The 15555-nt window shown below is 43.4% G+C and overlaps 1 protein-coding gene across 1 annotated transcript; it reads left to right on the top strand.

Moving 5' to 3' along the window:
- The first annotated feature begins 392 nt into the window (after positions 1-392).
- On the top strand, positions 393-14622 carry abcb10 (ATP-binding cassette, sub-family B (MDR/TAP), member 10). Its single transcript, XM_083759847.1, has 15 exons — positions 393-523; positions 949-1313; positions 2403-2609; positions 3706-3908; positions 6063-6197; positions 6449-6595; positions 6958-7093; positions 8022-8117; positions 8685-8894; positions 9276-9355; positions 10776-10956; positions 11516-11559; positions 11930-11964; positions 12905-12963; positions 13405-14622. Exons 1-15 carry the CDS (start codon positions 420-422, stop codon positions 13596-13598), a joined length of 2196 nt encoding a protein of 731 aa, XP_083615973.1. The 5' UTR covers positions 393-419; the 3' UTR covers positions 13599-14622.
- Positions 14623-15555: the final 933 nt, after the last annotated feature.

The raw sequence follows: 15555 nt of genomic DNA, 5'->3' as shown, positions 1-15555 counted from the left end.
GCCTAGGAGGGAGTGGTGGCCTGCTCGGGGGACATTGTGCCTCCTCTTCAGCGACACATGACAGTGACAGCTGGGTGTTGGTGACACACACAGACGACAGCAACATAACTGTCGGCTGCTGATAAGAGAACCCTGCGTGTTGTCACCTAACTGATAAACATGACAATAACGGTCATTAACCGTCAAAACCCAACAATGTAGAAGAGACGGACTCGAACCATTGAAGCTGTGCATGGTGGCACGTCGACCCCGGGCATACAAGGACACTGGTGACCCATGTTTTGGACTTTATCATTGCTTGTGATCGAGTGGTGGAGGGTTTGGATCGCCTTGGACTAGCTGTTTCTCTTAATTTGGCAAATGTACAGTTTGTGAATTTCGAATAATTGTTGTGTTGTTGCACAAGAAGCGAGACGACGATGAGACTTTTAGTTTATCTGTCGACATGCACTAGAAGGAGAGGTGGAGGGATGGAGCTGTTTGGAGGAAGGAGACTTTTGCACACCACCTGCTGTGCTCGCAGGTAGGGCTGAGAGTCTAGATTATTTCAGTTTTTATTATTTTATTATTTGCTCTCTATATAATCTGTCCACCTCTTTAATAGTAAACCACAATGACATTTTCATGATGGTTGCCAATTTAATACAAACAGGAGAGATATGAGAATATAGAACAATTTGTGTGGTGGCATCATGCGAAATGTTATGAGCTTCTAGATTGACTATTTTCGGAAATCAAACCGGGGAAAGCATCTGTGTCATTTTAGATTTTATACGTTGGCTATTCATAGGAAACAAAGTCTTATGCACACCTGATTGGCTCAGAGTTGGCTATTCAAAAATAGCAGATATACAAGCTCACATTGGCAGTGTGTCACTTTGTGACGAGAACTACTGATTTAGAAGGAAAGTCCGATTAACTAGTCTCCCCCCGCCCCCTTCTTTGCAGGTTCTCATCATGGTTTGAGAAGAACCAGACCCGGAGGAGCAGTGATGGAGATGCTCCACAGCTTCCTTCTGCCCTCCTCCTCCAGAGAGCTGTGGTCCTCCCTCTGCAGTCCTGGAGGAGCTGTTTGCACACGCACCATCATGTCTGCTTGAGAAGACATCACCAGCCGTCATGGAGGACTGGCACACACACACCGCTGTCCTTGTACAGTTCTTCTTCTACCGCAGACTCTAAAGGAACGTCCGTGAAGGAGACGACGCAGGCCACTCAGTTGAATGGCGAACATCAGGCCCCGACCTCCGTTCCACTCGGCGACGTCCGGAGGATTCTGCAACTCGCTCACCCTGAGAGATGGAGACTAGCTGGTATATGTTATCTACAGTATAGAGCTGTTTGCCTGTTATTGTATTCTATATGGTAACCTTGTCGATTTGCTGCATTTTGACATTTTTCAAAATTATTAAAATTACATGGAAAGTTGAAATATGGAGATATGAGGTTTCTGGCTGCCCGACAGAAACAACATGGTAAACAGTTATGAGTGGTGTGGTCAGGTCACCTCGGGTCACCTCTCTCAGGGTTACTGTAATCATTACAGGGTAATGTAACAGAAGGCTGGCTAGAGAACTGTCCCCTCCCCCTCCTCACTGACGGGAGGCAGTGGTGGAAACTTAAGTAACTCTACATACCTACATGCATATCGTTGTTGTCGGGCAGAAACTTCATAATACCAACTTTTTATGTTTTTTAACAAAAAACCCTGATGTCTTGTTTCCATTCTGGTCCTGTGTATTCAATTCATCAAGACATATAAAGATATACATTTTACATTACTATACAAGGGATCATCAATACTAGAAGCAGTAAAAGTATTTTTACATGAAGAACAGTGAGGGACCTGGGGGTCATTTCTTTTGGCAATCTAGAATGGCGGTTTTGACGGAGAGTAGGAAGATACACTTTCTGATGGCTGTTGGTAGGGCATGAAGAAGAAGGCAAAAGCAAGAAAATAATACCAGCTTTAATCCTTCCAGGATACTACGTGAGTGCTGGTATTCTTTTCTTTATGTTGGTAGGGCATTCCACATTTTGGTGGCATAATAGTGGATGGAATTCATCCCCATGTTTGTGCAGAAATAGTTTGACAGGTACATGGGCAGTTGGGCACTGATCCCTTGAGTGTCCAGTACGTCCATTGCATGTTGCTGTACTCTGTCCCCTGTACCCTGAGGCCCGAGCCATCCCACCCTAGTATAATGAGCTAGGTTAGGTGAGTCCTAGGTGTGAGGTTAAGTAGTAACCTGGACAGCTGAAGTTTAGCTTCTAATGCCTTTGAGGTGGTAGAGTACCATGAGGCGCATGCATTGTCAAAATGGCATTGGCATGAGTGCTCCAGCATCTTTAAACAATGGCACTACCTAACTGTGGTGTTTGTGTGTCTCCTCCTAATCCAGCCGCGGTAGGTTTCCTGGTGGTGTCCAGCGGAGTGACCATGTCGGCTCCGTTCTTCCTGGGCAGAGTGATCGACACCATCTACACTGCGGGGGCAGACACAGAGAGCATGACCGCCTCGCTCACATCCCTGTGCATCATGTTGACCGGTGTCTTCCTGTGTGGAGGGGCCGCCAACGCAGCCAGGGTCTACCTCATGCAGACCTCAGGTGAGAATGATTAGAATCAGCGGCAGTTACAGAACGTGTCTAATAATGACTCGGCCTGGGGGAAAACTGTATGGGCTTGAGGTCTAGTTGTAGGTCTTCTTCACCAATTTTCAACCCAGCTTCAAATAATAGGTCCTCACTAATAATCATGATAAAATGGCACCATTTCTACTCTGTCTGTGTCTCATAGGAGGGATATGGCTATGGGCAGTTCAGAAACGCGTCCACCAGTGACATCATCGATGGGGAATCCAAGCTAATAGAAATAGAAACTGCAGGCTTTCTAGTCGTGAAAAGTTGCAATGCGAAAATGAAAGCCATCGTTCTCACGATAATAGAAATCGAAACATTCTTGTAAAAATAAATCTGCCTAACGTAACGATGATGTGGACGGGTTTCTGAACTGCCCTCCTATGAGACACAGACTGAGTAGGAAAATAAATGGTGGCATTTTATCATGATTATTAGTGTGGAGCTATTATATATAGAGAGAGTTAAAGTACAGGTAGAACAGCAGTATGATACAACCTCTTAAGACAGGTAGAAGAGCAGAGTCATAGCTTATATCGTCTCTGTTTATCCCCAGGCTGTGAGACACCTCCAGCGCTTCCCATTTTACATTATTACAAACCGTCCGTTGATGGTTGATGTTTGTCCTTCCCTAATTATCTTTGCCCTACTCCAGCACCTGCTGTTTGTATACAGTATGTCCTGCAGGGATGGAAGACAGCTCCCTCCCTGTGGTCTGCTCAGCACACCTCACCACCTTCCACAGTGTCTCAAAGGTCCTTAGGAAGAGCTCTTTCCATGCCATTTTATATTGCATGGGTTCATCGTGAGGCGCTGTGAGCTTGTAGATAGGCATTTTCAGCGAATAGGTTTGGTGTAGAAGGAAAAAAGAGAGCAGAACCATCAGAGTACATAGCTATTGAGGGTTAAAGGTCTTAAAATACACATTAACATGAATCCAACATATAAATATTTTGGCTACAATGTGGGAAAGGTATGGGGCAAATAAAGTCTAGCACCACTGCTCTAACCTTCTCTCCCTCTTCTTTTATCTATGTCTAACCGTGTCACTCATGTTCCTCCTCAGGTCAGGAGATCATTCGGAACCTCCGCGTCAACCTCTTCTCCTCCATCCTGACGCAGGAAGTGGCGTTCTTCGACCGGACTCGCACCGGCGAGCTCATCAACCGTCTCTCCGCCGACACAGCGTTGGTCGGCCGCTCGATCACCGACAACCTATCGGACGGCCTAAGGGCTGTCGCCCAGGCAACCGCTGGTGTCAGCATGATGGTAAGAAGAACGGCTGCTATTGGTTCAGGATATCATTCTTGTTCATCATAATGATACATGACATTTCATTTGAAAACAGCAATTCTCCAAAAATATATATTTCAAGGACCCCCCTGATTTGAGGGTCTTTGAGAGACCCAAATATACACTGTAAAATCATATGTGTTATTTTAACTAATAATTCACTTAATGGTTCATTTTGAACTCTTTTCTCTGGTTATAGTTTCAATTACTTGGTTGTGTTTTAATGTCTTTCATATGCCACCATAATGCAATTGAGATGATTTGTCCGTTTTTGTGCAGTAATTGAATGCGACTATAGCCCAAGTGGTGCTGGTTCTGGTACTGGTGTCTCCTCCAATATTCACCACAAGGTTAAAAGAAACAGACCTCCATTGTAGCCACTAAGATGAAAAAAGTAAATAAAACAAGACATCCTGTACAGCGAGATCAAATTTGTAATATCAAATTGAATTGATGCGAGTGAGTAGACAGGGCGGTCGTGACCGATAAGTTAATAATTTACTGGCCAAATGCTATAATTACCGGCCATACCGTAATATACGTACAGTACATGCAGACGTGTGTGGTATCGTTCCTATATTAACACCTGCTTCTCCATTAATCCATTAATGCAGTGGGTCTGAACCTATTCAAGCCCTGACCCCTGACCCCCCATATTTGAACTGGGGCCCCCCAAAATAATCGGGACCCTGGAATGTAGGATTTGACTCGGTTCCACAGATAAATATTTTGAAAATAGCAGATCTATAAGCTCACAGCGTTTTGATCTGCTATTTTCAAAGTTTTTGCCTCTTTCTTATATTGGCAGTTGTTTGACTAGTTTTTATAGTATAGTTTGTTGATTACCTTTGATGCAGTAATGGTCCCACCCCCACCTTAAATTGTAATTCATGTAGGGACCACCCTGGGAATCATGACCCACAGGTTGAGAACCACTGGATTAATGAGTACGGTTGAGTCTGGTTTCGATATATTTTCGGTTAATTGCACAGCCCTAGTGTCGTCTGAGCTCCAGTGTGAAAGGCTTTGTGTGGTGCGCTGTGGTTCTGTTATGAGGAAGTGTGGCTGCTTCCTTCTTATCTTATCTGCTCTAGGTTTCCGTCATCAGGCACTATTCCTAGAATAGAGGCTGATGAACTGGTTTTAATCAACATCGCATTAACCGTTTCAGTTCATGAGAGAGAGAGGTTGCAGTGTCAGGTGAGAGAAGGGAAGGACTCCAGGGAGGGTAGAGAGGAGAGTATAGAGGAGGAGGGGTTTCGGGACCTAAGATTACATCGAGTGGTGACGGCCGGAAGGTGAGAAGGTTTAGGTGGGAGAGTAGAGAGAGAAGCGGTGGTCATTATTCACTTCTTTTCATATTCCGAGGCACGTTGACCAACAGGTTTTCCTTTCACCAAACATTTCTACTTCCTCCTTGCTCACAAGGAAGTACAATCGTTTCTTGGTCATGTCTATTACGACGTCATGTAACAGCTGAGCCAATCCGAGAACTCATCGTCAAAAAATAAAGGAAAAACAGCCCCCTGTCAACAGTCAAGAGCCTACTGTAAATCGCTATGGATTAAGACTATAGAGCACGTAACTCGCTCATCCCGACGATCCCCCTGGTTCGCGGAAGTAATTTCTCTATGGAGAATAACATGGGGTGATCTTAATATCGTCTACTATAAGCTTTGTGGTCCAAGAATAAACAAGCTGTCTCTGCGTTATTGTCAGGGAGGTGTCTCTGTATCGTTTGCAACAGTCAGTCACTCATATATGATACAGTCTGCTTCTAGCGAAAATGTAACTAATTCAGCAGCAGTAACATTAGCGTTTTCTCTCAGTCCGTTGATTCTTCATATCCATATGAGTGAAGCGGCCGGGGGGACATGTTTATTTTTCAAACACAGTTGTTATATGAGGCGATCTAAAATCGCCTCAATGGGGATTTCAATGCAACTAAACAAATACATGAACCTGGGGACTGACGCCCTCTACTGAAAGTAACGTCAGACTTCGGTGCTCTATAGTGTCTGCTCAATGCCTACATTGTAAATTGTAAACAAGCTACACTCATACTCACCCATCCTCTCTCTGTCTCTCTTTCTTCCTCTCCTACTCCTCCCCGTCTTTGGTACGTTCCAGTTCTATGTCTCTCCCACGCTGGCGGGCTTCGTCTTACTGGTGGTCCCTCCGGTAGCGCTGCTGGCCGCGGTCTACGGGCGCTTCCTGCGCTCCATTTCCAAACGCACGCAGGACGCGCTGGCACAAGCTACGCAGGTACCTTTAAAACGTGTTCAAAAACTGCACTACAAGATTTGAAGAACCTTGTAAAGATTGGCTATTTTTGAAAACATTGAATAGGGGTTAAGGTAGGTAAATTACGTTTCAGCTTATGTGTGTATTTTATATTTATGCGTTTGTTCATTGTATAATTAAAGTGTGTGTGTGTGTGTGTGTGTGTGTGTGTGTGTGTGTGTGTGTGTGTGTGTGTGTGTGTGTGTGTGTGTGTGTGTGTGTGTGTGTGTCAGTTGGCAGAGGAGCGGATCAGTAACATGAGGACGGTCAGGGCATTTGGTAAAGAGCTGTCAGAGGTCCACACGTACACACAGAAGGCTGACCTGGTCCTCGGCCTGGCCAGGAAGGAAGCTTGGATGAGGGCTGGCTTCTTCGGAGCGGTATGTGTGTATTTTGTGTACGTATATAACAATGATTAGCAACCTGTTTGATATTATGCATTAGGCTAGTGGTTCTCAAACGTAACACCCCCCCCCCCCCCCCCAAAAAAAATTTATATGTATGTGATTGCAGACCCCCATCTGAAAAATATGTTGTGCCATTTTTACTCAAAGATTTGAGTATAGCATTATTGAAGTGAGTCACACTTGCAAATGAACCAAGTTGGTACAACACATGGATCTCCATATGTGGAGCTGACTATCATCACCTGGATCTCCATATATGAAGACATTTTTCCAGGACTGCAACAATGGCAAGTCTTGAAATGTGTGTGTGTGTGTGTGTGTGTGTGTCTCTACAGACGGGCCTCAGTGGTAACATCATGATCCTGTCAGTGCTGTATAAGGGAGGTCTCATGATGGCCAATCAACACATGACTGTAGGAGAGCTGTCTGCCTTCCTCATGTATGCCTTCTGGGTGGGCATCAGTGTGGCAGGTAACACACACACACCTACACACACGATTGTTACTTAGCATCCTATAGTTTTGATACAGCATTCTACTGTTTAAAGACTGATGGGTCCTACTCTATGATCCTGGATTACTATTAGCCTGGCTTGGCCATACTAATATCACACCGCCAATGACATTTATTTTGGTCACCGGCAGATTCGCTTCTGGCCACTGGGAGGCTAGATTGATATTTCTATATGCATTTGATGTATTACCTCATGTTTACCACTCTGTATTAAGAAGAGCGTCTGCTAAATGCCTAAATTGCAAATTGTTACTTTAGGTTATTTTAAGATTAGAGCATTTGAAGTGGTCAAACTAGCAATATATTCAACTTCAGAAGCACCTTCCATAAAACCCTAATAGTCTCTGTTATTTCATGAAACAAAGCAAAGGTTAAAGCCTCAATCTGTGATTTATTCACCTGGTTGGCAGTATGTACAGTAGAACAGCAGAAACAATATTACTAAAACACCATAATTTACTAGCCCCCTTTTATCGATTAATATCATCGGGTTTTCACGATAATCGTCGGGATTAATATCGATATACGATATATCGTTACATGCCTACTGTAAATGCATGTCCTTTATTATGTTAGATTCACTTTAATATACATTTTCATTCATTTAACCACTTAATAGCCGATCAACAATATCACAACACAACACCTTGCAGCATGAGCCGTTGTGAGCGTGTAACGGCTATTTTGGCTAAAGTTCTCCTCAGAATAGGGATGGTAGGGTTCAAGTGGTTAATGAGAAAAAACACAAACCTATCACACAAATATTTGGCGGCCCCCCTGTATTATTATCTGAGGACCCCCTAGTGGTCCCGGACCCGCTATTGAAGACCCCTGTAATACAGTATGGGTCTGGCTCTATTGACGATATCTGTGTTTGATGCAACAGGTCTGAGTTCGTTCTACTCTGAGCTGATGAAGGGCTTTGGAGCTGGAATCAGACTGTGGCAACTGCTGGACCGAAAACCTCAGTTCCCCTTGAATGGTAGGTGTGTATATACACACACACACACACACACACACACACACACACACACACACACACACACACACACACACACACACACACACACACACACACACACACACACACACACACACACACACACACACACACACACACACACACACACACACACACACACACACAGTTACTAAACTGTTACCTCACACTGACTTCTTCTTGCTTTCTTGATCGCTTCCTGAAAATAGGTACACTGCAAGGGACATAAAAACTGCCCTGCACTGAAAAGATTTTGTACCAGAGAATATTTGTGTTAAAACGTTATTATTATCATTATTCCAAGCTCACCATGCGATGAGTGGCCAAATTGTAAAATATTACATAAGGAAGAGGCAAACTAATCAAAATAATCGATGTACAAGCTACTGTACAATATGTATCTGTGTGAAACAGAGTCAAACTAAATGTAATGCCTATTGAATAATTCAGAGTGCCTATCAGGGTGAGGGGTCCCCAGTTCAAATATGATAATTTAGCTCTACACCTATCTCTTCCTTCTGTCTGTCCTGTCCGTCCTTCTCTCTCCAGAGGGACTGGTCCTCTCTGAGGAGCAGGTGAAGGGCAGGCTGGAGTTCAGGGACGTGTCCTTCTCCTACCCGGCCCGTATCGAGGCTCCCATCTTCCAGGACCTCAGCCTCCTGGTGCCGGCCGGTTCCGTCATGGCCGTGGTGGGCTCCAGTGGCTCTGGGAAGTCCACCCTGGTCTCCCTGCTGCTCCGACTCTACGACCCCGATGCTGGTGAGTCCCAAACGTTTTAGCTCGAGACCCAAAAGGGAAATTTCATGTCTCCCCGGGACCCAAACTAGTGAAAATAGCAGATCTGCTGTACATCTTCTTCCATATGTCCCTGGTTTCGGATATTTCATAAAAGCAAAGGTTAAAGTCTCAATCTGTGATTTCTTCACCTGTTTGGCTGTATGTAGACAAGCAGGAACAAATTACTAGAACGTCATTATTTTACATATTGTGTATGGTTTAGGAAACAGCGCTACTGTGGGGGTCTCATTTCACAAATCGCAGCCAGGACTTAAAAAATAAAAATCCATGCAGTTTACACATTTACCAAAACCTGAGTAATGCTTTACATGTGAGATTAACCCTTCCCCTCCCCCTCTGCAGGTGTCATCACTATAGATGGGCGGGATGTGCGAGATCTAAATCCTTATTGGCTGAGAAGTCATATTGGGACCGTCAGTCAGGTAAAAATAGATGCTATTTGCTTATCATCTCTGTCAGGTGGAAACCTCATATGTCCAAAACATTAACTTTTCAAAAACGGCAAAAGTAGCAGATATGCAAGTACGAATTTACAGATCTGCTACTTTTGATGCTTTTGTGTGACACTATAGTATGATCAAGTAGGGCAGTAATTTACACAAAAACACAAAACTAAGAAGTTTATGCCCGACAGCAACGATATAACGTGTGTTCTTCTGGGCTTAAAACTGTGCAACATGCAGTATTACTACAGAAACAACAAAACTGAACCATTCTGGCTTTTGATGTCTCCTATGTTCATGGACATGCATGTCTGTGGACTACAGCTGCAGTCCATAACCTTTTTGTGTGTGTTGTTTTGATCATTCTGTAAGGTTAGAATATTTAAAGTATATAAGTAACACAACTGTAGTGTAGTATTTTGTCTACTGTGGGTTGTATTTAAAGCAATTTTAATTGCTTTAGACTATTGTATGCTATTACAAATATTGAAATATACCGTAATTTCCGGACTATAAACCGCACCTGAATATAAGCCGCACCAGCCAAATTTAGGGAAAATCCCATATACAAGCCGCACCGGACTATAAGCCGCACCGGACTATAAGACGCAGCTACGTTAGCTCAGAGCCTGAGATGGCTCTGCGTTAGCTGTAAAAATCCATAGATTAGCCGCACCGTTGTATAAGCCGCAGGGTTCAAATCATGGGTAAAAAGCCGCGGCTTATAGTCCGGAAATTACGGTACTTGCCTTACCTGCCTTTCTGTTGAGAGAAGTCAATCTGGGAACCCATTGTCAAAACAGTAAAAACAGCACCGTCTTCACAGTCTAGGGAAAAGTAGACCCTGCGGGTGTGGTGTTGTGGGGCACCTACTGGTTTAAAAGAGGTATTGCATGAAGGTCAAAGCACAATTATTTTCCTTCTGCCCAAACAAGGCTTGTTGACTTTATTATTGACTCAGTAAGGTGGAAACCATTATGTTCAAAACTGTTACTTTTCAGGATTGAAATTCAAAGTAAAAAATAGCAAAGGTAGCAGATCTACAAGCTCAAAATGCATTGAGCTTGGGGATCTGCTACTTTTGTGTGACACTGTAGGACCTACAGTGTCACGCAACTAAGTATATAACGCACCACCTACAGTGTAGGTGGTGCGTTATATACTTAGTTGTATCTCTGTACTAATTCTCTTCTCTTCTGGTGGCCCCTGGCACAAAACATTTTCAGATGGGATGTCTGCAGCCAAATATATTATACAGTGTATATATATCAATTTGGGGGCACTAAAACGTTTGAGAACTACTGATTTAGAAGGCATTTATAGATTACTAGTCCTGCTTAACCAACCAGGACTAGACACCCACCATTCTTACACACTGGTTTCCCTCTCTTTCCTCCAGGAGCCTGTGTTGTTCTCGTGCTCCATCAGAGAGAACATCACGTACGGAGCGGTGGATCCGGACAGCGTCAGCACAGAGGACGTTTACCAGGTGGCCAGGGATGCTAACGCGTACGACTTCATCCAGGCCTTTCCAGACGGCTTCGACACGGTGGTGGGGGAGAAGGGGGTGCTGCTGTCAGGTGAGGCAACGTGGAGCACCAGGCCTCCACCACATCTAGAGCAATGGTTCTCAACCTTATTCAGGTCAAGGACCACCCAAATCGATATGTATTTGGCTGCGGACCCCCTTGTGCTTCTAAGCAAAGATTTTAGTTAAAAATGTTCCATTTCACTATTTTAAAATGTTTTTCTAAATAGTAAAAAATGTGTCAGGCATTCCACATAAATATGATGTCATTGACTGATATTATAGACTGGCCTCCAAACACTATGATAACGGGTACTGGCACTAAGAATTCTTGACAACTTGTATTGTAAAAGAAATCGTGTGTGTGTGTTGGCTAAAAGAAACATACGTACATAGACACACACACGGCCACCCTGCTCAACAGTGCCACTTTAGGTCACCCAGCAGTATTGCAGCTGTCCCTACTCAGACATACATACATACATAGGGGGACACATAGCTCTTCATTGGAGCGGTTAGACACCGCTCAAAAAAGACAAAGTTAAAATATGGGGATAAGAGGTTTCTCCCTGACAGCTACGATATAACATGTCCTGTTTGTGTCACCGCAGGTGGTCAGAAACAGAGAATAGCCATTGCCAGAGCGCTGCTCAAGGTAAGCATGTCAACTCTCATTGTTTACTAACCATGACCTCCGTAACCTTTGACTGTGATCCGTCAGTGGTGGTATGTCCCTGTCTCTGGCCACTTTAGTACGGAATTAATGCACACATAATAATGTCACCTAAGGTGTTAGGGTAGCCTAACACACAGACCCATTGACCACTGCAACACACACACACACATGTGATTTAGCGTCCCCCTGTAGCTCTGAGGACCCCCTAGGGGCCACAGACCCCCTGTAGCTCTGAGGACCCCCTAGGGGTCACAGACCCCCTGTTGAGGATTTACAGTCTATGGTTGAATACCTACTGTAGTATGTTAATCTAAAGATTATCAACACGTGTGCATCTCCCTCTCCTCAGAATCCTAAGATCCTGCTGTTGGATGAGGCTACCAGGTGAGAAACTCGAGATCAATTAGTTAATTGATTGTTACAACTCAACTCAAACTTTATTTATATAGCATGTATCAGTATCACAATGACCAATGGTTGACCAAAGTGCTGTACAGATAATAAAATAGAAAAGACATGCAAACATAACAAATGTGCATGACAACAATATGGAGGAACAGGAAGACAAAATAACAATAAATAGAGCTATAGACAGTATAACATTTACATAACTTACAAATGTTACAGTTAACTACTGTTACATTTTCGGATAACTAATTAACATAAGTTGCCGGGATAGGCAGTAGGAGAGGCATTCTCACATGCTCTATTTTCCTGTACAGTTTGCCGTATGTACCGTTCTCGTTCTTGGCGGAATAGTAGAGTACAGTAGGCTACTTGCTACTCACGTACGATATTACTGTATGCACGCAGACTAGGCAGTTGAAATGATCAATATAGAGCATGGCCATTCATGGTCAGGCGACATATGTTTATTGTTTATATTGAGAGAGGGACCATCACCGATGGTGAGTTGGACTAGTTGTAGCAGAGACCGATGCAATGTAAAAGTAAGAATGAAACATTTAAAAACGTAACCAGTCTTTATCACCTCACGTGAGTTAACTTATCCCCTAGCTGCCAGATTCATATTTAGATTAGAAAACTGCCATAATGCCATATCACTTCTCCATTCATGTAAACTTAACACAAGTCACACTCAAAATATGCAAGCAATATCATCAGCGGATTCAACCATGATGCTGCCGGCACAGTTTTCATACTTGAAATGTTGTAGGACCCAAGCAGGCATAAATGTCGAAGCAAGATTGCTGCCACGTGCCACTCAAAATTCGGTTCACAAAAAGATCAGATATGCCACACATCTTCTATATGTGAACAGGGCTTTAGTGAGTTGTTGATGATTATAATCATGTGTCCTCAGTGCCTTGGATGCAGAGAATGAGTTCCTGGTGCAGGAAGCCTTGGAACGTTTGATGGAAGGTTTGATATCTATCTATCAATGGCAGTCAATGCTTACATTTGTGGCCTACATTTCTATCATACAGCTGAATGTTTGTATTTATTTAGTTGGCACTTCTGGTTGCCTCACTGGAATAAAAACATTTATTTTTTCAATGTTTACTACTATTCCCCACATTATATGATTAATATCGTCTCTGTCGGATGGAAACCTCCATGGTGTCCAAAACTGTCACTTTTCAGGATTCAAATTCAAAAGTAGAAGATCTGCAAGCTTGAAACATGTCGCTTTGCTTGTAGATCTGCTACTTTTGATGCTTTTTGTGTGACGCTGTAGCTGTAGTATGATCAAGTAGGGAGTTAATTTACAAAAAAAAACACAAGAAGTTAGAATATAGAGATAAGAGTTTTCTGCCCGACGGCAACGATATATGATAATAATACTGCTCCCGTTTCCAAAAGGCAGGACAGTTATGATCATCGCCCACCGCCTCTCCACCATCCAGAACGCAGACGCCGTGGCCGTTCTGGACCAGCGGCGCGTGGCCGAGTACGGCCGACACGCAGAGCTGCTGGCCAACCCACATGGACTGTTCCACAAGCTGATGGAGAAACAAGCTTTTCTACAACGGGGACATCAGCAGGCTCTGAGCTGAGAGGAAACGGAGACGGACAGCAGAGAGGGACGCAAAGCAAAAAAGGGACTCCCCCGCCCCCCAAAAACAGGTGTTGCGCCTGTCGACCGAGCCTTAGCTTTCTCCTTGGCTATTTTTTCATCATTTCCAATACATTGAAAAGTCATGCTAGCTAAGTAGCTATCCATATAATGTAAACCGAGACTGACCGTGCCTGCCTTGTTGTAGCGTGCACCGATCCAGGTGAAACACCTGGTTTTTAGTACTACAAATTGGGCTTTACACTACGAGGTGGAGCACTACGAACTCCACAAGCAGTTTCTTTTGCTATTTATGACTTGAAACATGGATCAGTGAAGTCACATGATGTGAAAATTCCTAAATCATGCACTGAAGGAGTGAAAAAGAGACTTTCTTTATGCTAGAAGAATTACGCAATGATAAAAGGGCAGTTTACTCAAAATACAATCTGGGGACCCTTTTGGTTAAAAACAAATACATTATAACATCTGGGGTCAAGCTTGTTTCAATGACTAAATAAGTGCATATAAATCAGTCCTGGCTACTACCTTGTATGCTCATTTCCAGCTTGCTTCCAATGAGCTTCTATCCAACCATATAACAATCATGCTGACAGATTTTCATAGCAAATTCAAAATCTGTCTTGAGAGATTTACCCAAAATACAAAGGAAGCAATACTGGCTGCCTTTGTATTCGTCCTTGTTTCTATTCCTTTGTAGAGAGTGGGTGGGCATACTTCAGTAAACTGTTCACAATCAGATCTGTGGATTTATTATCATGAGGAACCGTGTCCTGTCTGGAATCATTATGAGATGTTGCTGTCGAGTTGTTTTTTGTTCTTCAAATGTATTTTTTATAGCGCGTCTGTGTGTTATATTTGTGTGACTGGTCATTGGACCAGAGTTAATCTCGCAAACTGCTGGACTGATCTAATCTGACTGCCAGATTGTGGCAGGATTGAGTCCACAAGTTCCCTCCTCCTGCCTCCATCTGGGCTCTCTCAAGCAGAAACGATGAACCCGGAAGCAGCGGGACAAAAATCTGATATCTCCATAATAATTTTGAGTTGTAGCCTTGTTAGGTTGAGTTTACATTTGCGCTGTGGCACAGAGTCTCGCGTTGATCCCGTCTCTAGCGGCCCCATACAGCCGCATATATCAGTACATCGTCTCTGCCCGAGAGATACCAGACTCACGCCTTCTGGCAGAATGGAAATGTTGTCCAGCAGGGGGAGTGGTTTCACCAGGCTAGGACTGATCAAGATCATGCATTTATTTTACACGTTATGAATTATATATTTTTGTTTTAGAAATATTTAATAATGGGGGGTCACTGGGGCTCTAACTGGGCTTATTTTGACTGCCCACATTTTGAGTCATCATACATCATCATCGGTGGTTCTCAACCTGTGGGATGTGACTCCCATATGAATTTGGAGGGGTTCCAAGATGACAGTGAAGTGAGGAATTTAAGGAATTTTAATACCTTTTTTAATATATACCAAGAAAAGAAATTAGACCAATACTGCATCAAAGGTAATCAACATTACAACAACTATACTATAAAAACTGGTCAAACATTGGCCAAACTGTCAATTAAAATAAGAAAGGCAAAACATTTGAAGATCTATTGTACAAGCTCAAGCTTGTAGATTAGCTATTTTCATAATATTTAGCTGTGGAACCGAGTCAAACAAAATATAATGCCTACTTTGCAAGTGTGTCAGGGTGGGGGGGTTCCCAGGTCAAATACCATTATGTTGGAGGCATTGCCTGAAGTCTGAGATCCACTTTGGAGCCTCACCCAACATGGATGAATACAAGGGGAGCATTTATTTTGGGTGAACTGCCTGTCTGCATACCTAATTTATACTTTATTATATATTTGATGGTGTCAAGTGACAAAAATAGCAAATCTACAAGCAGTGAGCCGGTAGATCTTCTATTCAGTCTCACT

This window comes from Protomyctophum parallelum (genome assembly GCF_964188405.1).
Source record: "Protomyctophum parallelum genome assembly, chromosome: 2".
NCBI lineage: Eukaryota > Metazoa > Chordata > Actinopteri > Myctophiformes > Myctophidae > Protomyctophum > Protomyctophum parallelum.
This window is presented reverse-complemented; position numbering and strand designations above follow the sequence as displayed.